The sequence below is a fragment of the Mustela putorius genome, unplaced genomic scaffold (assembly GCF_011764305.1).
Source record: "Mustela putorius furo isolate JIRA1106 unplaced genomic scaffold, ASM1176430v1.1 tig00003987_pilon_pilon_pilon, whole genome shotgun sequence".
NCBI lineage: Eukaryota > Metazoa > Chordata > Mammalia > Carnivora > Mustelidae > Mustela > Mustela putorius.
In genome coordinates, this window is record NW_025422126.1 from 9,030,328 (window position 1) to 9,055,600 (window position 25,273).

General features: G+C 47.2%; 1 protein-coding gene across 9 annotated transcripts in view; it reads right to left on the minus strand.

The window, feature by feature from the left end:
• Positions 1-25,273, minus strand: part of TENM4 (teneurin transmembrane protein 4) — a 575,238-nt gene that overhangs the window by 98,514 nt on the left and 451,451 nt on the right. For 6 of the 9 annotated variants that reach the window (XM_045071344.1, XM_045071343.1, XM_045071346.1 and 3 more), the window contains 3 exons: positions 22,443-22,628; positions 14,938-14,964; positions 7,563-7,709 (listed from right to left, as the gene is read on the minus strand). In XM_045071344.1, coding sequence (XP_044927279.1) covers positions 7,563-7,709; positions 14,938-14,964; positions 22,443-22,628 — 360 coding nt within the window. The remainder of the gene's footprint in view (positions 1-7,562; positions 7,710-14,937; positions 14,965-22,442; positions 22,629-25,273) is intronic. The other 3 variants (XM_045071342.1, XM_045071340.1, XM_045071339.1) reach the window with 1 other exon arrangement.

Here is a 25,273-nt window from a genome sequence, read left to right on the forward strand (position 1 = left end):
CAGAAAGACCAACAAAAAACACCAAGAAAATAGGGAGGATTTTTCTCTATTTCCTTAAAATTTTCAGTAAAACCCTTCTGAACTCGAAACCCCAACTTTTGGAAAAGAACATTCCCCCCCCCACCCCAAGAAACATCCTTTCTTCCTTCTCTCTCTGTTGACATGGTGAAAGTGAAGGGGGTAGAAGGAAATGGAGGGGGGGCCACTGAGGCTCCTGGAGGCTGGAGGGCGGCAATGCCAGACCCGGCAGTGACGGGCAAGGGGAAGCAGGGAGGAAGTGTCCAGTAGAGTCAGTCAGACCAGGGAGTAAAAAGAAAGATGGAAAAAAAAGGAGGCGGGGAGAAAAAAAAACAGACAAAAGATGCAGGTCTCTGGGGCACCAAATGAACATTTTCCAAAGGGCTTCAAGTTCTTGTGACCCCTGAGCTTGAAGCGCCCACCCCGGGGCTAAAATGTTACATTGTGCACGTGCACGCAGCGCTGGTTTCTGCTAACATTTCCACTTCAGTGCTACTGACTTGGGATAAGGGCCATGCTGTTTCCTCCAGCCCCCTCCTCAGTGCCTGCTCTGCTGTGGGGTGTCAAGCGACCTTGAGAACCAGGGAGTGGAGAACAGGAGAGAAAAAAAAAAAAAACCCAGGCTAGAAGCCTGAAGAGCCAGTTCCTCCGCTGGCTGTATCACTTTCTCGCTGTGAGACCTTGAGCACACCCCTTCCTATCCCTGAGACATCATTTGTTCATGCGAAACCAGGAGAGTGAGTTTTGCCAGTCCCTCAGCATTGCTGGTGGCTTCCTGGGCTGTAAAGAGTAAATGAGTCATTCAGTGAAGTTCTGGGGTCCTCCCCGTTCCAATGGCCATTCCCCAGAGCCCCCTCTGCAGACAGGTGCTATGGCACAAGTATGGGACAGGTCCCCTGCCATCAGTCCCTGGTCCTGAGTAGCAGTGGCTTTATGCTCATTTTGTGATCCTAACAGCTACCATTGAGGAGTGGGACCCTGGTGGACTCCCTCCACGCTTATTGTTGGTGTCCTCCTCAGTTAGGCGGGGGTTCATGGGGCTGCCTCTGGGGTTACCTGACCTAACCTCCTGGCCTTTCTATGCTGTGGGCCCTTTCTATGCTGGTGGCCGGCCACCTGCAACTCCCTCAGAAAGCCAAGGGTGTGCATGAGAGTCCTACCGAAGGTGGTGGCTCAGCTAGCCTTCTTGGCTTTGCAGACGAGGACCCTGGAGCTTGGGTTCAGTGACCAACTCAGCATCATCCTGCAGTGAAGTGTGGCAGAGCTGGCAATTTGGTTTCTTTTCTTTCTGCAAGTCCAGCCATTAGGCACTATGCCAGAGTCTACATCTTTCTCTGTCCGTGCTTTGGGCATTCTAGCTCCTCCACAGAGGGCAGGAATGGACTTGTTGACCCGTCCCTTTGGAACCCATCGTGTGGACAGACAGGGAGAAGACCGTCATGCTTCTGGCACAACAGAGTGCTGGGGAAGAAAGAGATGGGGCCGTGGAAGCCGGAAGGTGGGAACCCAGCTTGGGCTGCAGGCTGGGTTGTGTCCTGGAGGATGGAATGCGTGAACTGGGACCAGAGGGGTGGACACGAGCCAGCTGAAAGGAGAACAAAGATGGGAGCAGGTGCGGGGAATTCACGGCCGAGCAAACTTCGTGTTGTAGTTGTTTGCATGGTCCTTATACTCACGGCTCCGCAGACAGCATGTGACATGTCCTCCTCTTTCTGCGGGCTTGGCTGCTGCCCCTGCTCCACAGCCCAGCCACCAACCTCATCTCTCTGTAACCACAGAGCGGCCTTACAGCAGCCCGGGAATAGCACCCAGGGAGGCCCTGGGGATGGGGCCTGGAATGGGCCTCCCTCCCCTGTACACATCTGGGAGAAGTTTTTGTCATTTGCTATAATAGACTCTGTGCCTTCTTTAAAAAGGCTTTCAAAATCTCTATCTGCCCCTTGCAACACAGGATTTTTAAAGGTCAATTTCTCTCTTGTCTCTTATCACAAGAAACGTGGTTTAGAGATAGTCTGAAGGGTGACCGAATTCTATGGCTTTATGGGAGCTCTCCGTTGCAGCAATGGGAGATGGGGAGGGGGAGGGAGGGCAGAGAGCTTTGTTCTCTGCTCTCCTGAAATTCCTCCTTCCAGGTGGCATCTATCAATGATCTGTATTGCAATCCACGATCGTTTTTCATGGGACCGACAGTGCCTGAAGAGATTATCACACCTTGAAGCTGCTTACAAATCCTTCATCCAAAGGGGTCTGGTTGTTTTAAGATTCCAGGGGACTTTATATTCTAGTTTCTTTCTTTGGATGCACCCATTCTGTTCTAATCCTAGCTTTCCTGCAGATCCACAGTGTGATGCTGGGCACATGACTTCAGCTCACTGAGCCTCAGTTTCCCTGCATGGAAATCTCTGTCCTGCATGTCTGTTTTCGAAGGTCTGGACATCACATCCACAGAGCACCCAGCATGGTGCCTGGCACCTACGGATGCTCTCTAAACTATGGCTTCTACCTTCTTTTATGTACACTTGAATCATTTCCCTTCTAGCAAGGAGCAAGGGACAGTTTGGAATACGAATTTTAATCAAGAGATGAAAAAGCTCAAAATACACTATTATATGCAGAGACACATTGTGATCTGACGTGAAGTAAGTAGTGTGTAAAATTTCATGAAGAGCGTATTCCAGTTTTTAAAAATAATTATTTATATATGGATATGTGTATATGCATTTATCTATCATAAATATGCTTCTGTGCTTCCAGGCAGTAAGGTGCTGGAGAACAGGAACTGACCTTTGCAGGTGAGGGACTTGAGGCTTAGAGAGGGAGCAAACAGGAGAGCCAGGGCTGAAATCCCGGCGGTCTGGGAAGAGATCCTGTACTTTTCATCGCTGGGCAGTGCTGCCTCTCGGGCACAGTGAGCCCACCTGCCATCCTCACAGCGTGACCCTGCAGGGCAGGCATTCTTATTCTCACTTTACAGACCCTTCACATGTTGGGGCCACAGTTTCACCATCTCTAAAATGGGCAAGAAACGAACATGCTCCTTCAGAGAGTCTCTATGTCACAGCTGAGAAGACACATGCCAGCACTTCAGGAGGTTTTCACAGACCAAAGGACACGAAGGAGGCACATCTCCTTGTCAAGTGGTTCAGGGCCTCTCCACCTGCTGGCTTTGTTGGTCCCTCACTGGCCAGTGCTCTGGTGACATCTGGAGGCACGTAAGGGTGAGGGGAGAGAGGATCAGCGGACGGGGTGGGGGGGGGCGGTGTCACTGCATCATAGTCAGGATCTGTGTTCTGTTTTCAAATCTACACAACCACCATGAATGAAAACAAACAATGCTAAACCCAACTCAGCCATACTGTTAACTTTTTTCCTTTTTTGTCTCACAGTTTAAAAATACTGCAACAGCATTCTTCATGAAGCTTGAAATTCAGGTTTAATTTGGAAAGAACTGCTTTAGGCCTAGCAAAGTGGGAAAGAAGAGAAGCCACCAGTTTCCAGATAACTTGAAGAGCCAACGGTTGGGTTTTCGATGGAACCATGAGTCTGAGGTCCAGACACACTGAAAAGCTCTAATGTGGCCAGAACCTCACAGAGGATGGCAGTTTCTACCACCCCCGCCCCCAGCTGTGCAGATTTCCTCCTCATACAGAAACAGGAAGGGTAACACCACAGCCATTGAGTCTGTGGAGTGGATGCACAATTGCTTTGCAAACCGTAAAATGACACACGAGTTATCATTCTTAGCCTCTGTTCGGCTTTGGGAACTGTGGCAGCTCCTCTAAGTTTGAGGAAGTACTCGCAGTGCATTTCTAGGGGGAGGATGAACCACTGTCAGGTAGGAGAGCTCTGGGGACACAAAGGCATGTGGAATGGCTCAAGAGTCTTGGGTCCTAAGTTCAGGCCAGGGCACTGACGTTGTGTGTGACATTGATGTGTGTGATGTAACATGCCCTTTCTACAACATGCAGGGGGTAGAAGGAGGGAGCCAGAGTTCCTATTCTGTGTCTTTTCCAGTCCTGTTACTCGACATTCAACTCTGGTAATCCCTGCTCCAAGCTCCTGAGTTACATCAGCCAGTAAGAGTCCCCCAGCTAGACTCGAGCACTTTCCCCTGTCCCTGACTTCATCTGGGATTATGCTGTGTCTCACATCATGGCTAAACTAAAAGCATTTATTCCATTCTGCCTCCACTAGATTTAGTTGTTAGGAGAGCAATTTCGTCCAAATGACAGTGGGCTTCCTGAGGGAGAAAGATCAGGCCATGTTCACTGGTTCTTTTTATCTCCTCAGAAAAGAACATGGTGCCTTGTGGACAGGAGGAGCCTGGCCAATGTGTGCTTGACCGAACAAAAACAGCCCAGTCCTAAATATGGCTCACCCCTGTGAGCCTGCCCCATTACTTCCTCCATGAAAACTAACCCTATTTGGCCAAGAAACAGAGAAATAGGCCAGTGAGGATAGCCTTGCCCTTTCGAGTGCTTGGGACAGTCTCCTCTTTATGGTTGTTTCATCTGTGCTACCCTGCAAATCTGGGATCCTGTGCACCATCTCCTTGGCTCCCCCAATGGGTGGAGAGCCCGCTGAACTGAGAGGACCGTGGCTGAGACATTGCCTCATTTCAGAGTTAAGAGCCCTAGGCTCCCCTATTGATCTGGTCTCCCCCAGTGGTTGTCTTTCCAACCATGATGGCCCATGGATGTCTTCCTGGCTAGAGACTGGAAGCCTCACAGGACAGGGACCATATCATAGTTCCCAGTAGGATACTCAGGCATTTGATAATATTAGTTCAATGAGAGGATGCCCCTTCCCCATGGCAATTCTCCCCCTGCAATGCAACTGCAGGCTTCTTATCTCTCCTTCCAGACTGTGAACTGTACAAGGCACAGGGACTGTGTCTTATTTGTCTCAGGTCCCAGGACCCAGAACGGGGCCTGATGCAGAGCAGACATTCAGTTAATGTTTGTTGAGTGAGTCAACGAACTCAGGCTACAGTGCTATCACATGGCTTTGCTGAGAGATATGGAAAAGTTCGTTCCAGTCTATCGAATGCTCCATAAAGGCAAGAGGTATCATTTCCTGCAACTGAGGATTTTTTGATAGCTCTTTTCTAGTCCTTCCTGGTTCATCTATCACAATGGCCGGAGGAGACCCCATTTCCCCAGGGCCTGAATTAACCCTGTTTCTTAGGATGGGAGGCTCTTTCACCCACCAGAGCTGTGGGGCTCTGGGCTCCTGCGTGCTCATGCCCTGTGTAACACTGGTGACTTCTAGCCCCGGGACAGCTGGCTGAAGGATGGCCAACAGGATACACATGTGTGCTTCACGTGAGGGAACAGGGAAACTTCTTCCAGAACCTATTCTTGTATGTGTGCCCTTTCCCCACATTTCTCAAGGCCACTCAGTTCTTTGGCTGCCCAGATGTTCAACAGCTGTTTGAGGGCTTTGGCCAAGACACTGCCTTCTTGACAGGGGAATGACTTCATGGTGCAACTCTTGTCCCCTTTCCTTCTAATTACATGAAGTTATTGATGGTCACGAGAACTGCCTCTAACGGCAAAGTGAAGAAGGCTGAGGAGAGATGCAGATAATTTAGGCTGACATCTCTTTCCTATGAAGAACAAATATTATTATACTTTTTCTTGCCTGAAGACAGGGATGCTTGGGACCCTAGCTGTGTCTTGCTCTGCTTTGCCCATGATGATCTCTCTGATCAGAAAATCCTTTCCTTTTTTTTAAAATAATAATCTTTTAACTTTTTAAAAGATTATTTGTTTATTTGACAGGGATACAGAGACACACACCAAGAGAGGGAACACAAGCAGGGGGAGTGGGAGAAGCAGGCTTCTGGCCGAGCAGGGAGCCCGATATGGGGTTTGATCCCAGGACCCTGGGATCATGACCTGAGCCAAAGGTAGATGCTTAATGACTGAGCCACCCAGGTGCCCCAGAAAGCCCTTTCCTTTCCAAGAAATACCTGTCTACTCAAGTGTCACCTCCCTGGTGAATGTTTCCTTGCTCCCACACCAACCAATATATAAGTCTGCACAGAATTCACACTGTCCACTAGCCCTTCACCGTGGGTTTTTCCTTCCCCACCTGAATTCCTAGAGCACAGTGAGAAGATTTTGTTATCTTTGTGCCTGGCCTACGACCTGGTCCCATAGGAGGAACTGTGGATGTTTATGGAGTATAAGAATTAGTAGACTTGGTAGGGTTCATGTTGATGAAGGGGCATTTCAACCCTGCAAGGTCATAAGAGGAGAACTTGGACCCACTGTTTCTGCCGAGCTATCAAGGCTCAATCCCACGAGCTCCTCGTGGACAACTATTCCACTGGGCCCAGACCCGGGCACATAGGCCTGATCACCTCCTGGAGGCAGGCAGCAGGTAGATGGACCAAAAGCCAGTTAGACCAAGCTCAGTGGTTTGAAGTAGCCCTTTCCAGGCTGCTGGAGATGATAGAAGGTAAATGAATTAGAATAATCACAATAAACACTTGTGGCCTTTTAATCTATATGGCACTCTGAGATCACAGAGTCATTCTAAGTAGAAAATTCCCAGAGGTTGGGGTGCTGAGTAGGTGGCTTGCTGATTTCCTACTCTGTGCCGTACGCTTACCAAGTCCCTGAGCATGCATGTTTAGGTGCTACATAAACGCATTAGGACCAGGTCAGCTGTCATGCCATTGTTAGAAAGGAATGGTTGACGGTTTCAAATATTTTTCATTTCTCTATCTTTTTAATATCTCCTACTAGCCTCCTGAGATTAGAAGAGTCAGGAAGAATCAATCTGTCTTCTAAGGGAGAGTGATAATATTTATTCAAGTAACACAACAGAAGAAAGAAGGCTAATGCTAGGGCCAATCTAAAGACTGGAATGGTCGTCATGATCTAATTGCCCACTGCATGAATACAAAGTGTGAGGCCCAGAGACATTAAGTAACTTGCTTAGGATACACAGGGGATCAATAGGGATTGGAACCCTGGTCTCTTTTCTCCCAGCTGAGAAATATTCCACAAGACTAGGCTTCTCTTCCTTAGGGTCTGGACTGTGCAGCACTTGAAAAAAACCCAATTAACTGAGACCCATTCTAGGAAAAACCCCCAGGGTCAGAGGTTGTGGGGGGCAAAGGTGGCTTGGTGGGGATTACTACCAGAATCAGGGGAGCAGGCATCACAACCGAAGGTAACTCAACCTGCCTCTGGGGGAGAAGCATCCATTCTGCTACTTTCTGTGACACAAAACTGGACGGGCCTCTTCTTGTCCATTTCCAGTGAGGGGGATTGCACAACTGTGCCAGGCAACACATCCCACTATTGAATTGCTAGAAAATTCTTTTTTCCATATGCCTTATCCTCTCCACTGGCTGTCAGATGGCCATTAATTTCATTTCTGTTATTTCATTTAAGTTGATTAAGATGGAACAACTAGAGACATGTACTCATTCCTTCCACCACATGTGCAGTTTGATGCGCACCTGTTGCCCTGGACCCCCGCCCGACCCCCGCCCAAGCTGTACGGCGTCCCTAGGGCTGGGGACCTACCTCCATCATTGTCTTTGCCATCACCGCAGGCGGTTTCCATGGACGTGTCGCAGCCTGCTCCTCTCCAGCCCAGCTGGCAGACGCAGTGCCAGCCATTTAGGTCCAGGGTACATCTGCCATTGCCGTTGCACAAGCCAGGGCAACCCTCTGCAAGGCAAAGCATACAGTATGGAGCTCTGATCGTCCACAGCCACCTGCAGTCACACACACTCGTGCTCCTCCTGCCTGCTCGGGAACAGCTCTCAGGTCCACCAGCACACCGACGCCCTCAGCACCCCGAGAGGCCTGAAATATCCCCTTTGGAAAAGTGATCAGGATCCCCAAGGGGAAGTCTGTGGATATGAGCCTGACGGGTGACTGACGAAACTTCTGCCTGATCTTCGCTCCATGTTCACTCTTGTGTGTTTTTCCCATTTCTAGGGGCTGTTTGAAACAAAGGAATCACCTCTCCATGTACTCCTTATGTTCCCTCAGCACTTCTGGGTCTCATTCTAGAAGGGCTATCCTTTTTACTGGGGGAAGTACTATTGTACTGGTACTCGTACTGGACCCTAGGTTTTTCGTTTATTTTGTCCCATTTTCTCCTGAATGACTGTCTTTGCTTTGAGGAAGAAACCTTGGTCTTCTCCTTCCCATCTTCTCTATCACAACTAGGAAGAGGGTTCTGCATGCAGGACCCCGACGACTGCCATGAGAGAGATGATCTAGGGCTGTCTGGGATTGCAAATGCAGTTATGGGCAGGCTGCCCTTCCCCGATTTTGTTCATCGGTCTCTCCGGGTGCCTGTCATGTATCAGGCACCTTCTCTCTCTGGGCTAGCACGGGAGGTAGAGAGATGGATAAGACCTACTTCTTGCAGGCTACCAGAGAAGACAGATTTGTATAAGCAAAATATTCCACTGCTAAATGCTCTTGGGGAGAGGTACACAGCCTGGTGGGAACCAGATACGGGAGGGGCCATTGTCTGGGGGAACCTCGGGTGACGGCATCAAGAAGGGTCAGGCGATGTTTAATTCTGCCGTGGTCCCACTTTGCCCATATCATAAGGTAGAGAATCATCCTTACCAGTCGAGTAGATTTACAGGTTTTTTATTACCACCCTTTTGAACCCTTCTCTTTGAGTTCATGGCTCAGAAATCTATGTCTGAGAATCTGTTAAATTACATGGTTCACTTCAGCCTCTCTTTGGCCCTTGGTTTTCATTCAAGTCTTCATTTTAACACCTGCCAACTCCTTCCTCAAAGAGGCTACCAACCCCCCCCCCCAAACAACAACAACAACAAAAACCTCTTTGTCTTCTCTCTGGCCCTATGCAGTCTCAGGGAAGGGTATGAATGTCAAAGTCATCCATATAACTAAATTTATTATGAGCAGCACACTGCTACAAATATGGCTATAAAGTAAATTTTCTGCCACAAAATAACTGAAAATTGACCACTTATTCTTAAATGGGACAAGGGTGAATGTAGCTGTCCAATACCAGATGTAGGCCATGGCAGGGACACCCTGAATGATCCACCAATTAGAATATAAAACTTTAGTGTTTCAAGGCCTGTTAGTAGTTGGCTTTTATTACAAAGTAAAAGAAAAGAACCTGTTCATTTGTATTTGAGATGTTCAGACAGCAGCCAATCAATCACTCTGGCCACCTGTTTGTCATTCAAAGGAAGAAATAGTTATTGACTGGGCACTCCAAGCCTAGCAGGGATCCTTGCAGAAGCCTATTGGGAAGGGTGGGAAGCCACCAGCATGGCTCCCTGCAGGTGACAGGGACAGCAGGTGTACAAGCGTAGGGAAGTGCTGTGGCATGCAGGTGATCAGCCAGGCATCCGGACCCGGCTCCCAATACCAGCCACCCTTCCTGGTCCAAAAAATGAGAGACCCCCTCTTTCCCCAACTAGTCCCATTTAGATGTTTATCCATCCGGTTGGACGGCCTTTCAACGGAGCCTCATTTGTATTTGAAATCAGTCTTGGAGGAAGGAAGTTGAGCCCAATTGTTAAGAAGGGTAGTAGATTGCTTTCTCCTGCTCCAAGATGTAGCCTCCCATCAGCCGCAAAGAGTACAAGCCTGGATGCCTTACCCACCTGGTTCACCACTTGGTGGCCTCGCTTAATTTCTTTGAGCCTCAGCCTACTTATACAATGGGATTGCTCATTAAATAATATAATGTATGCATGATGCACAAAGTCTGACCTACAGCTTAAAGACAGTCTATGAGTCTTCTACTGACTTTTACCTCCTGTTTTAAGTAGAAGGCATACACTAGCATGGATTGCACCCATAACCTCACATAGGCTCACAGAATGGCAATATAGAGACTTGAGGCACTTGTCTAGGTCAATGTCACCCAACTTTGTCTGTGAAGGCTCAGATAATAAATATTTTAGTCTTGTGAGCCATAGGGTCTCGTTGTAATTACTCAAATCTGCTATTGTAGTGGGAAAGTAGCCAGATATAACGTACATCAATATGTCAATGAATGACGGCTGTGTTCCAATAAAACTTTATTTACAAAAACAGATGACGGGATAGATTTGGTCTCTGTGCTGTAGTTTGCCACCTGATGGTTTAGAGGCTTCAGGACAGCAATACAATGACAGTTGCCATCTACTGAGGGTCTACCATGGCTTGCCACTGTGCTAGACACTTCACATAAATTACTTTTAAAATAAATAACTTTTTGTTATTTTTTCCAGTTCCTGATTTTCTAAGGCAGTTCCAATTTTACACCACTTAATCCTAAATTGTAAATTAAAACCACATGCTGTAACACAGTGTGGACTTTGGAACTGGGCAGACCCCAATTCAAATCCCCATACCACCTTTTTACTACCCACGGGATGACTGGCAAATCATTTAACTCTCTCTGCCTCAGTATTGTCATCTATAAGATGGAGGAAATGCCTAATTCGAAGCGTTGCTGGGAAGATTAATGAGATAATGCATGTTAATTATTTAGCATGGTGGGTAACCTAAGTAGGCATTCAATAAATGACAGGTGCTATTATTATTATTGAATTGATTTGTCTTAATGTTGCATAACTTCAAGAAATTCACAAAACCAGAAAATAACCTTCGTCAGTCCCAACTGTATAAATGTCTGGGTCAAGAGCTATGGTCCTCATAATACAAATCTTGCCAAAGACAGCTGAGATGAGCCCAACAACATGGTCATGGGGGTTAACATGCAGCTCAGTGGGAGGCAGCAAGATGGGTTTGAGGCCACAAGTCCCAGCCCAGGGCCACTACTTCATGCTTTCCTAGTGCTCTCTCCTCCTTGGAAGCAAGTTTCCCAAGTACATGTAAATTATTAATTTTGTAATTAGTTTAATGTCTTATTCCCTCCATTAGAATATAAACTCTGTAAAGGCAATGTTGGCTTTAATCCAGAGCCTTGCATACAGCAGGTGCTCAACGGGTATTTGTTGAATCAATGAATGAGACAAGAGACTGGGTTCTAGTACCTGCTGCCTAACTTGTGGGATCTCTGCAAAGTTACTTTTCCTCTTTTGGCCTCAATTTTCTTATCTAGAAAATGAAGGTTCAGACAAGTTGATGTATTAGGTCCTTCCAGTACAACTGACCCAAAAGAGAGGCTCAAAACTTTAGTCAGCACCTATAGGATGCCAGGGAGGGGTGTTCATTCTAGGGCATCCAGAGATGAGATACATCCTCTGCCCTCGATATTTTATACTCTATTTATCTATACCTTACTTTGTTCCAGGAAGGAATTGCAATGGGTCTCATACTCTCAAGCAATACGTCTCAAAGTGAATTTTGCAGAATGCCAGTTCCATGAGGTCCTCAAAACCAAGCTTCTGCGGTCAAGTAAATTTGGAAAACATTTTATCCTATAATCTCACTCTAGAAAGTCACACTGAACATTAATACCTTAAAGGCTCCGAGGGTCTTACAAGGAAGAAACCTGCTTATTTGATTATCAGGATAAGTTCCAATTTGACCTCAGAACTTTCTTTCCCCTATAACCACTTATAATAATGGGGGAGATTCCACTCCACAAAGCCCTCTTTGGGAACCCCTTTCTGGTGAGCTCGTCCTGGCACACAAAGCCGAGTGCACATGTTCTGTGCTGCTCAGAGACCTCCAAGGCGGGTGAGTGTTTGCAGGGAAAGGAAGCTCTCTGTGTGAAATCACAGCAACACTTTAAGTATTGTTAGTTTCCCCAAATGGACCAAGTTATACCCTGGGGATCTGCACTGTCCTCTCCGTTTCAGGGTTTCAGAGGGACCCCGAGTATTTGTGGGTTAAATGAGGATTGCTCTCAGCCAGCAGTTTCTTCTGGAGTGATCACACCCCCATTAGGCCAGGATGAGGCAGCCTCCTCTGGGGTGACTTGCTGACTTTCTTAAAGCAAAATGCCCATCCTTACCCACCACTAAAGCTCATTAATTCTACAAACTCTGAGACTCATCAATAATTCAAAGAACCCAACTGACATTAACAATCCCCTCTGGAAGGACTCACATCAGGCATTTGCTAGAACCAAAATAATGTAATTTCAAGGTTTAGAGAAGGCCTAAGCTTTTCAAAAGAAAAGATGCCCTTTAAATGACAAGGGACCACTTTATCTTCAGCCTTCTGTGTAAGCCTATGAAGAAGTCCCCTTGAAGCCAGCATCAGGTATGACAGGAAGGCTTTCCAAATCCTTGAAGACAGTTTTTAGTTAAGTGGCAAAGGAGCCATGTATTAACCCTATCGCCTGTTGGAACGTCCCATTTCTTTATGGCTCTCCTTCTAGTCCTCTTGTACTTTTTCATCCCTACAGTCACTTCCCTAGACAAGGTCACCATCATCTCCCATCTCCATGATGGAAAGAGTCTCCTAATTGGTCTGTTTGCCCCCAATGCTCCCCCTCAACTCATTTTTCCCCACTATGGCCAGACTAATCCTTCCAAATCACAAATGTCATCATTAAGCCACCATCCTGCTTTTAATAACCTTTAGTGGCTTTCTCATACACTTCTGCCTAAAGTTCACAATCTTAGTCTATAAGGCCCTGCCTAAATTGGAGGGATCTTCTTGCTAGGTGACCCCTGGACATTTCCCATCATAATCCTCACCACACTCATTGGAATTGTTTTATTAGTGTCTACTCTGCTAGACTGCAGCAATACAAGAAGAGAAAGCATTTCTGTTGTGTGGTATGCACATTTTCTGGCGCTTAGGAGGAGTTCAGCATTATCTGTTAACGTGCATGTCGCTTCTTTAGTATCTACTGACACAAATGGAAAACAAAGAACAAAAGTCGGCTCGTCTTTGCTGACATGGTACTCTACTCAGACAAGTCTTAAGTTTGCACAGTATAGGTCTCTGAAATCTTTTTGTAAGATTAGAACCCATCATACCAGAAAGTCAGCAGAATGGGGCCTGGTTCAAACCTAGATTTTGGTAAAAAAAAAAAAAAAAAAAAAAAAAAAAAAGTCTTTTAAAGCAAGTTATGATTTATTGGCCTAATCCAAATAAAGGTCTGGTGATATTTTCTGAACTAAAGATCAGAACAGGTGGTTTGAGGGAGAATATATATCACTTCCTGGTGAGGGTGCCAGTTTGGAAGACATGGCTTGGAGGAAGAATATCGGAAATTATGGGACATTCCTGGTGAATGACGATAGAAGACAGAAGGTTGGAAATACGGTTTGGGTCAGGAAATTCAAACTCATGGGCCTGGCACTCACTACAAGGGTGACCCAGGGTGGGCTCCCCAACTTCCTCAACTGCAATTTCCTTTTCCAATAAAATGAGTATAGTTATATCTGCTCCCTTAAAAAAAAATTCAAAGAACTTGCTTAAGACTCACGGATATGAAAAAAATTCAGAAAGTATGAAAAAATTCTACCAAAGAGATGGTTCCATTATTAAATTTAATCCATACCAAAGATTCCTCTGATAATGATCATGTGTGAGATGCCTATTTTAAAGAGGCTCAAAGGGACTACTCTCTCTTGCCGGAATGACTACATTCTCAGCTGAAGACCAGCATGTAAAATGCAAGGAACCTTGCTTCTCAACACCAGGCATCCATCTGATGGGCCCATTAACACCTTTCCTGTACTTGGCAAAGATGTTCTGATTGGAAAGCAGTCAGTCATTTATGTTTCCCGCAAACCCTTTCCATAAGTTTTTAAACAGCTATTGCTATCTCTTATTAAAAGCCAATTTAGCCATTTTCTTTACAATTTCAAAAATGACTCTGGCTAATGAAGTTCTCCAAATTAAGGGTGAGGATAAGAATATGATGATAAAATAGCATCACTAATGTTTTTTGAGCATTATCCCTGCCCATTTGCTAAACACGTTATATTCATTATTTTGCTTAATCCTAATGCCAACCCTATGAGGTAGGTCCTGTTACCAAGTTCATTGTACAAAGACTCCCAAGTGAAGGGAGGTTAAGTAACTTGCCCAAGGTCATCCAGTTCATTACCTGGTGGACTTGGGATTCATTGTCAGGCAGTCTGACAAGGAAGTATTTTTCCTTAACCACCAAGCACATACTCTGTGCCAGGTGATAAGTTAGGACTTCAGGATAAAATGATGAATATTGTAGGATATTTCTCCTCAGGGGGTTGTGAACTCACATATGGGTGCACACGTATCTGAACTTTCCAGACTTACTCTTAGAGGAATCAGACCTATTTGGGTAAATGGGGCACTAGCTAATTAATAAAGATGTTGAAAAGGGAATTACTTTGCCTATACGGAACACTCCTCGAACATAAACCTTACCAAACTTGGGCCTTTCTGAAAAGGAAAAAAAGAAAAAAACACAAAACAAGCAAACAGACTACCCACTTCCCAAGGTCAGGGGTCTGTGTCCCCAACTGCCCAGAGCCTGTCACAGCACCTAGCACACAGCACTAGTACTAGCAAGTGCTTCATATGTAGTTGTTGGATGAATGACCATGACAACAGTAGTGTAATGTAGTTGTTCAGACTTCTGAGCTTGCTCTGGAGCCTCTTCTTTTCTCAGGACACCCACCCTGGTCCTCAGTATCTTAATTCTGATGGACTACGGGCTGTAAGGCATGGGCAGGGTGACAGAAGATAGGGCAGAACGAGTGAGGGGCATATGTGTGCATGTGGAGGGAAGGACAACAGCACAATGGTAATGTCACAGACAGAGCGAGCACTTTAGGGGGAAGAATGACGCTCCGGGTGTTATCAACCACCTTGTGACCAAAAACCCACCCTTTGGGGAGCAAACACTGGGACAAAGCTGGGGATGTGGCAATATCTAGACACCATGCTTCTGGGGTGTATATACATTGCTTATATACACATTTCTTCTTTTATGCTTATACACAAACACACACACAAAAACAATAGGAAAATAGAGGAAGGAAGACCATACCTTTAACTACCCTATCCAGATAGTGCGCTTGGGGAATAAAAGACAGGACATTTAAGGTAGGATCAAATAAGTGCAACACTGCCTGCCACGTACGTAACCATGCCAGGTGCCCAGGGGACTGGGTGGGGGGATGTGCCCCATGTTTGGGACAGACCGGCCATGTAGGGAAAAATAAAACCAAAGACAAGATGACATGAGAGAGAAGGAGGGAGAGCAAGCACATTCTCCAGGAAGGGTCAAAAGGAACTTCAATTCATTCTATGATCCAGGGATTCGGAAAGGTCATCATGTATAAGAAGACATATGGCTAGGGAAAACAGGAGAAAAAGGAGGATAGGAAGGTGCAGACATGGCCATGCTCCTGCTCTGTCATGGGTATTCAACTTTATGGAATACTAGAACTTGCCCTTTGTCTATCCAGAGGAGCGTGCAGCTTCCGTTTGGGGGAAGCAGCCATATAAGAGCAAATGTTCCCCGTCTGGGCAGAGGTGCTTTCTGGCAGCTGGAACTTAGACATATGCAAACTTGGGATCATCTCTGATACGCACTAGGGAAGTGGACTGAGTCTTTGGTCAAATATACCACCAGATTATCTGTTTGCCATTTCTGAATTTTCCATGGACACATGTGTCCACACAGACTCGAATGTAGAATGCTTGGTGTTCTCAGTAAGAAGCATTTCTCCTTGGTGCCTCTTACAGAGAATTTAAGTTGGGTCAATGGATGTCACTGTGAGAAACAAGAAAAAGAAAAGAAAACCTGGCCACTTCTCAATGCTTGCTAACTCAAAAGACAGAATGGTGTACGATTTGTCTTCCAATGGAGGGGTTGCACCCAAGCCTTGACTCACTCAGCAATCGAAGGTTTTGTTTCTCTGTGAGGATGGGTGTCAAACATTGTTCTGAAATAAACCCCATGGTGTATCTACGTGGCTGGGTCTTGAAAGCAGAGCAGCCCTCTTCGTTCCTGGCATCAATCAGTAGTGCCGTCTCACCTTCCCCACCTGGGCTCCTCATAGCTACTGCGGGGGCTTCCCACCCACCCCTTTCTCTACAGCTCCCATGAGGGCTCCCACAATGGCTGGACCAAAGGCCGTCTCCTGAAGGGCGTGATGCTTTCTGCCAGGGGGGCCTCCATCCTCAGCTTGATTGCACACATGAATCCAAAGCCCGTAAGTAGGATTGGACTGCAATGGTGGGGCCTTATGTGGAAGCCCTAGGGTTCTAGCAACTGCAAGAACATTCTTCCTTTCTTCACTAAAAAAATAAAATAAAAATTTATTTTTTCAGTCCTCTGGGTAGAACAGACACTGTTGCTGGTCATCAATACATATTTGCTGCAAAAGATGGGTGGATGAGAGGCTATGTGTCTAGTTGAAGTTTCCATGTGGTCTTTGTTTCTAGATGAAATATGCTCCTGGAGGCTGCACAGCCAAGTGGAAAATTGGGAAGACGAGAATTTAACTGGGCTTGTGTGCTTCCCCTTCATTCTTATGGAGTCCATAAGAGCACAAGACGGAAGAAAAGAAAGTGGAAGAGAATGGTGTATGAAAGCAAGAGTGTATAAACAAAGTTGGAAAATTCTGAATAATGAAAGACAGGGCTGGCTCACAGGTAGCACAGCCCAGGAAGTGTCTCTGGCTAAGGTGAAGACTCTTGATTCTTGGTTCATCTGTCATGCCTGTCTTAGTCAAGTTGTTCATCTCATTTTTCAGGGTGACCTAAAAACCTCTTAGACATTGCCTCCTTTGATATGTCACCTGAGAACAATAATAAACAGGGTCTCCTGAACTTCCTGGCTCAGTTCGTGCTCTCAGGTTTTGGATCTGTTGAGTTGAGCACACAGCCATGATCACAGATTGTTGTAATCACTGAGCCCAGCTGCAGAAGAACCGGAGCTTCTCTCACGGGTTGGAAAGGATGACGAGGCTGGCTCTGGTGGTGAGGACAGATTATACCTTCTCTGCAGGCTAGACTCCCCAAGCCTAGGGCTGACTTCACCGAGCTCTCTTTTAATGCATTTTTGCCATGTCATTTTTAAGAAATGAGTAATAAAATTCTCTATTTAGTGTAAGTATAATAATACTCTAGTACCTTTAAAAAAATCCTTCCTAATTTCTCTAGATCATAGGCAGGAAGAGTAGATAGTGGAAATGACTGAGGCAGACTCAGGTTACAGTGCTGTGGGTTTCAGGAGACAAAATGGGCATTCGAAACTCTAAGCTCTGGTTCCATAAACCACTGTCACACAGTGATCCTGAGCCACACCATGAGTCCAGAAGCTGATAATGGCCGGTTAGTACCAAATCCAAGAGTTTTCTGCAAACAGAATAGGGCTTCCTTCTACTTAAGATGAAAGGGGTAATTGGATCTTTGAAGTCCAATGCCATTTATTTATAAAAGCCACATGCAGAAGTTCATACTGTTGTCCATGCTACTGTTGTTTGAAAATCTTGGTACATATGTCCTTGAGTATAGTCACTTAAAAAAATCCACCATGATTTTAATATAATAACTTTCAGGAAAGATGACACAAAGTCCATGAGTTTGCACTTGTGGATGGTAGACTCAGGACTTCACAAAATTCTCGCATCTTTCTCCTCAGGACTTTGGGATGCCGCTGATGACAGGAGAGTCCTCTTTCCTCTCAGGCTATGCTTATTTTTTCAACATTTGCACACATTTTCTACATTCCTTCTCCATTCCCATCACTATGCAAGAAGCTAGAGATAGTGGAGGTGCACAGCTATTTATGATAAAAGGCACGGAGTCTGTGAGGTCTTAGATCTCTTCAGCATTTCTATGGCCTTCAACATTCAAACCTCTTTACTTGACTTGCCTGCACCCAAACAAGTTTCGAAAAGTTTATCCCAAGAAGCTTCAAGGGCCCCCTATCAAAGGTTGTGGAGAACGTGGCAAGAGGTTCTTCATCGTCATTCTCCAGGAGCTTCAGTTGACTCTAACAGTTGTATCACTGGTACACATCAAGCCAGATTAAACAAGGATTGTTATAGCAGGTGATGGTTAGGGTGCTTATAATCATGTAACTTCTTCAGATATTTGATAAACAATCAAAGAGATGTTCTTGTAAAACCTTGATAGATTAATCCCCTTTGCTTTGGATGAAGGATCAATGAGTAAATGGCCAATGGCACCCACCTGAGAGGGACTCACAGAGCCTTACTGACCTCCTTCCAGTTTCCCACCCCTTCCATGTGTGGGCTAACATCTCTCAGGACCATCGGCTTTGATAACCTGGGGTAGATCCCTGTTCATTTTCTCTCGTCCTTGCCAGCATCTGTCCTGTCAGGTCATAGGTCCTGTTGTGTGAGAGTACTTTGAAGGACGAGGATAGGGTTATCAAACAGGCTCTGACTCCTTGTGAGGGTTTTTTTTTAAGCTCTCAGCGAAGGACTGTCTGATTACAAACGAGAAACCTGAGAGCTACCATTGAAAAGTGGACAAAGAACTCCAGAAAACTGTGTGGCCTTTCTTTACCATCTCTTTTTATCATGAAATCTGGCTGAGCTCACTTGAACTACTGCATCATCACAGTATTATTCCAGTCTGTACTCCCAGAGGAGGATTTGTGTTAAGAATCAAGATTTATATGATTGGACAGCTCTCCTGAAGCCTAGTAAATAATTCTGTGTATCTGGCATCTTGAACAATCACAGCTTTGGGGTCAAGGTTGGAATTTTACAAATGTAATCAGAAGCTGGCATTTCCTACATGTGTTTTGAGACTTTAGAAACAAGGGGCCCTGAAATGAATAAAATAATGATCGTAGAAGTGATAAAAAATGATAGTACTGTTTTCAAAGAAACAGGAAAAAAAATTAGACACTTTCTCAAACTTAACTATGATTTTTAGCTTTTTCTAAAGAATTGGGAGGTCAAGCCCCAGACTTGAGACCCATGAAATTCCTGGAAAACACATCCCCTGAATATACTTTTAATGTCTCTGTAGTGATCATATGCTTGAAAAATAGAGCCATGTCAAATTTTCTTACCTTAACTTTTGGATGAGGAAAAACGGGTTTCAGATATGCAACTGGGAGCATTACTGACAAGAGAGCGCGGAAATGAAAAACCCCTTCTTATTTGTGGTGTATTTTTAGAAGCGGGATAACTCAGTTTTGGGATGATGGGTGCGCAGTTCTGTGGCCAGTGGAGGAGGAAGCCTCCTGGACTTGGTCATCCCTGGAGGCCTCCTCCAGCCTCCCCCGTTCTGTGAGTCACGGAGGGAGAAGACGAAGCCCCTAGCGACCAGGTGGTCTGCCCATCGTGCTTTCACCAAAGACCTTTCCTGAAGACGTTAAAGAGACAGATAACTCCCAGCATAAGGAATTAGGATTCAATGTGAATTGTCTTGCTTTTTGACAAAATTACTGTCGTTAGAGATGATGCGCCTGTCCATTTACCTTTCGTTCTGAAAAACCAACCTCTTCTGGAGAAAAATCAAGTAGCTTCCATGAAAGACAAGATGGGCCAACGCCTCCGAAAGCAGATATTTAATTGCTACTATAATACTCTGCTCTGGGAAATGTCACTGGGGTGAAAGTATTCTTACGCTGGGGACTTGACCATAAGGAGCCCAGACTTGTCCTGGTGTTTACTGACAGCTGGTAGGTCATCAAATCATTCTTTCCTGTTTATGGAGGCAGTGGAGTGTGAATAAACAGGCCCTCCTCTCTTGCTTCTACTGCATGGAGGTCTCTGCACCAGTGTCACGGATTCCAGCTTTTTCTCCGGTACAGGACATAACTATACTCCAGCACATGAACTCGCTGCACTATAATGACCTCTTGTATAGTAATGAAATCAGCTAACAAGAGAAAATGTAACACTTGGAATTTCTAACTTGCCACACCAACAGTTTTTGTCTTTTCCTAAATGACCCTCAAAAGGAGTGAAGTTCCCTGGAAACACAGGAAGGTGCTTCTTGTCCCCAGTTAAGGTTAAACAGGGGTTTCTCCTTCTCATTCTTATTCCAAAAGGGAAAAGAAAGCACCACCATTGTTTCTCGCCTTTGCCTCTTCTACCCCTTCCCCTGTACTGAACAAGACGACTGGAGTGTTCCTTCAGAACTAAGCTGCTGGGTTTCTCACTGGGGATGCAGCTGGCCACAGGCAGAGACCCACGGAGAGCAAGTTGCCATGCGGGGAGATTACACAGGGACAAAGGAAACGCTCACCACAAAATGAAAGGTAACAGAATTCTGAGCCAACGTCCTTTCATCTGAGCCACTATGACTAGTCCATTACTTCTTCAATGTCCTGTGACATTTTTCTGGTATTTATGACTGTCAACCTCCCTCTTGAATCATGCCCATTTACCTTGATGCATTTCTCATCTGGAGGGCAAAAAGCATCTGCAATCCCAAGGAGGAATTTGCTCTTAAACAGTGACAATGGGTGTGTGGGAGTGCAGGGCTGGGGGTGGGGGGGATGCTTTGACTTCTTGGCATCCAAACATATTGGATATTCTTCAGGCCAGGCTGCTGAGCGTCCATCCACAATACATTAGGTGTAGCCCCACCTGCCCACCAGCGCCGGCATGAATCATCTATGACTGGGCTCAGGGAGAATTCCCTGAGATCCCTCATCGTCATTTGACTAAGATGAGATGCTTTTATCTTATAAAAGTCTGCCATCCATAAACTTTTTGGAACTTGGTAAGGTGAGTTGAGAACTCTGTAACTGAGTGATAGAAAACATAACGTACTCTCTCTGGACTCTGCTTTTGGTTTTAACAGAGATGCCCCCCCCCCCCAACCAGGCTGGGAGGCTAAAAGGTCAGCCTGTCCTCAGTCATGGGGAAAAGTGAGGGTGAGGGGAAAGTGGGGTTTAAAGAAGAGGGCCCATGAGTGATGGGGGCCACTTCTCATGAAGGGGTGTTCAGGACGATCATAAGGTAGGATGACACAGACATGAAGAGGCCACCCGGAAGTGTGCATTATGACGGTGCGGCACCTTCTGCTGGGGGCAAAGCGGGAAGGGCCACCCTGGACTCTGGAGCCGCTCTGTTAAGAGTCTGGGGTGGGCGAAATGCTTCGCAGCTCCGAGCATAACGGGAATGAGGAGGCACAGCCTCCAAAGGATGCAAGCCAATGCCCCATAGCAAACCCAGGCTGTCCTGTGGGGCGCAGAGCAAGCAGCTGCTACAGAGACCCTGCACGGAGGCTCTGCAAACTAAGCCTCAAATTCCTGTTCTCCTTCCTACAAGCTAAGTGACCTCAAGCCTCGGGTCCCTGAGAAGGAGGGAATAACACGTGTGCCTTCAGAGGGGGACTCTTTGTAGTATGAAATAATGCAGTTAGAAGCCCTTAGCACATGCTTGGCGCATCGTAAACACTCAAAAATTAGAAGCCATTATTATTGTTAAGAAGCACAAGGGCTTCCGCTGCCCTTTATCAACAGAGCGATGTTGTGGGCATGGGGATGAGGAATACGGACTAATTTCAGATCACAAAACAAAAGGAATGACGTGAAAAAACAAAAAAGGAGAAAAGCTGTGACCCCATTTGCTCAAAATGTCTCTGTCCCTTGAAAGGTCTGGGGTTCATCTCCCAGTTTCCGGAAGCCCCAAGAGGGGATGTTTAGAGTTGGAGAGGAATCCAACCTTCTAAAGCCATGTGCTTGCCATCTGATCACAGACCCTCCCTTTGCAAAAAATGGAAGGGGAAGAACTTAAAACACACACACAAACCAGTTGATTCAATAAAGAGCTTTTGGTGAGTGCTCTTTCCAGGATAATAAACCAAGCAAAACGTCTGGCTGTGTTTAAAATCAACAAAAGCAGCAGGCAAGGCAGGAAGGAGGGAACGGAGTGATGGGCTTGCTCTGAGAGCTGCCAACAGCACTGCTTCAGCAGGGGCAGCCTGAGGAGCCCCCTGAGAGCAGAGAGGAGACGAATGCAGACAGGATGGAGGCTGAGGACTGGGGAGGGAGGGATCGAGGCCTGATGGGAGGCAGATGTGGCCCGGGGCCCATGGGAAACTTTCCCCAGGATTCCAGGCCAGTGGGGGTGGGGACTAAGAGCTAAGCCTAAACCCTCTCGATCAGATCACGAGTTTGATCATCATGGCCACACATACCCAGCCCTACACTCTCTGCTGGCCTGTGCTACACTCTTTCTATGCATTATGATCCCCATGATATAGATCAGCAAACCATGGCTCAGAGAGGCGCTGGGATAGCCCACAGCTGCTAAGTGCTGGTTGTGTGCCTTCCTCTTGGGCCACAGCTCCTCAGCGCAGAGACCTACAGCAGCTGGCCCAGGAGGGATACACAGTAAGGCATGTGTACCAGCTAACAGACATTTGAGAAATGCAGAATGGGAGGGAAAAGGTTAAAAATGCCCAATTGTGAGTTTATATTCAATTGTTGCTGGGAGATGCCAACCATAATGTCGCCAGATGAAAGGACTTTGTGCCCAGCTCCCACATGCGGACAGAGGCAGCATGCGCCCCACAGCAGACCCCCCGGGCCTGGGCCCGCCATACCGATGGTGCAGTGCTCGCCGTTCCAGCCGGGGCTGCACTCGCACTTGCCATCGCGGCAGGTCCCGTGCTCCGCACAGCGTGGGTGGCAGGCCCGTTGGTCGCAGGCCGCCCCCATCCAGCCTTCCTCGCAGCGGCAGGTGCCCCCCACACAGACGCCATGGCCCCCACAGTCGGCAGCACAGATCTCTGCAGGGAGGACAGCAGGGGATGGAGGGGAGAGAAAAAAACACATTTTGAGCCGGTCAGGTCATTATCGGGAGCAAGGGTCACACCTGGCTACCTTCCTTGGCTCCTGGGGAGGATGGATCCGATGTCAGAGGCCTGGGAGGCTAATCTCCCCAAACAATGACCCTCGGGTGAGAACAATTCTCCAGGCAAAAGCCTGTTTTGAGCCCACTTCCCTTACCAACATGGGCCGATGGAAGGGCTCTGCTCTGTTTGCTTTCCCTTACTGCCAGCCTGCCCCCGCTCTTGTGCTCGCCACTTCCAAGGGGGACCGGCCTTCTGAACAGATGTGAGGAAAAGTCAAATTTAATTAAAAACTGGTTATGTGTGAAAACAAAGTGAGGACGAGTCCCCGATGGCCGAGGGAAGTGCTTGTGGGCCTGGCTGCAGCACGTGCAGGGGTCTGGGGCCCATGTTTCCGTCGGGCCCTGACTGTCCTCAAGGCGGGGTGAGAGGGAGGCCGGTCCCATGCACCCCGGGGATGGGGAGAGACTCTGGGGGCCGGTCCTGTGCTTTTGCTGTCTGTGCTCAACCTCCTGCATACTGCCTTGCCACTCCAACTCCAAGCACCGCCTCCATGGCCCTTCGGATCCAAAGCAAATAGCTAGGGACCGTGTCCCAGCCAGAGACGAGTCACCCAGCCCTTCACAAAGGCCCGTCTGTGAGCTGGTGCAGAACACGCACGGCCCAATTCACAGACCCGCTGGGCGCAGGGTCAGTGCCAGCTTTCCCGTTCCATGGGCAGAGGTGGCGAAGGCTCCGATGCAGGTTTTTAGGAGGCAGGTTGAGCAGCTGAGGCCACGGATGCTCTCTGCCAGGGCTGTGACGGAGACCCTGCCGGCCGTCTGTGCCTTATGGCCCAACAGTCTTCAAATGAAAACCCCCACGCTTTTATTCTCTTTCAAACTAAATTAACTGGCATTGTGCCAGGCTGCGTTTGCCCATGACAGCTTGGAAGATTCCAAGCTGTATTCCTGGTTGAGAAGCTACTAAGAGTCTAGCTATTTTTGAAAAGGGAGATAAATCAAAATTAGATCTCAGAGGCTTAGACCTTCTGTATCAACCTGCAAGGCAGTGGCTACAATGTCTGTGAATTAAACAAAACAAAACAAAACAAAATCCACAATGGCTGAGTCACCATTTATGGGGTGTCCCATGCCTGACACCTTGTCAGGCCCACTACCTGGAAAGGGAAGTACTACATGCAGATACACATCAGATTTCTCAGCTGCACAGAGGTGAAGGGTCCACTGGGAAATGGGCAAGAAGCCCTGGCCTGGAACTGGGGGGCCCAGGTTCTGTGCCAGGCTCAGCAGCTTCTGAGCTATGTGACCATAGGCAGGTTCCTTGACGTCATGGATGTATCGAGTGATGGACAGCAACGAGGACGCCGCACGGTACCTCTGCCAACCGTCAGGGCTGCGGTGAGCACTCGGTGAGGGGCGAGATTGAGAAGGGCTTGGCCGAGAGATCTAACTCAAGAAAGGTCTCTCAGGACAATGAACTTTAGACTAGGAATCCACGGACCAGGTGTGCAAGGCCCATGCCTGCTCAGCCCCTCATCTGCTGGGTGACCTTGGGGACATCAGTCTGCCTCACTGGGTGTTGGGTTTCCTCATCTTCTTTGGGGGGAATCTGATGGCATCTAAGGTTTCTTCTAGCCCCAAGATCTTGGGAGTCTGTGATACAAACACCTTCCATATTTCACAGCAGTATCTACCCCCAGGGCTTGGCTCAAGGATCTCTCCTCTGGGAAGTCTATGATTCACCCTGTGGTTATTCTCTTGTTCCTTGCCCTTCCGTATTACATGGTAAACTGATTTTCTGTTTCCCTGCCAGTCTCGCTGTCAGACTGGGGACATCCAAGTCTGGACTGGATTCTCCTGATCGCTTCTTTGCTTGGTCCTCAGTACAAAGCTTCGCCCAGAACAGACCCTTAATTTTTGTGGACTAGGGGATGAATCCTGTGTGCCTGGGGCGGCCTGAGAAAGTAAAGTGATTCATTTACACCCTGCTCAGCCTGGCTGAGGGCCGGCCCTGGCCTCTCTCTAATGGAAACCTCCCAGGTTGGCGTGGGGCTGTGGACAAGTGTCACTCCATCCAACAGCCCTCCAGAAATGTGGCTCTCTCAGGATGGTCTTTGAGCTTCCTTCCCTTCTTTTCATACAGACAATGTCTTGACATTGGAGATTGGAGTGACAATCTCCAACCCCAGGCCTTCCAAAGTCCTGTTTTGGAAATTTCTAACCTTTCTGCACAGAAGTGACCCCTGGTGACCCTGGCGGCAGGGCCTGCCTCAGGGCTGCAACTTGCCCGAGAGACCTGGGAGGGACCTTTAGCTTAGCATTTGTTTGCTTTTACTCAGCACTTTTTCCAGGTGGCAGTTTATGGTGTAAAAGTCAACAGCGAACAGCGCTTCTATTCACTGAGGTGTGAGCCGGCAGAGGGACAGGCTGCTGGGGCTGAAGCCGGGCTGTTTTCAGGCAGCAGAGCACAGGGGGTCTAGAGCACAGGAGGCAGCCTTCTCCTAGCATTTGCCTGACCTTAGGCTTCAGCTAACAGGTAGGCCATTCCTATGATAATTAATCTGAAGGCAGTGTGGATGA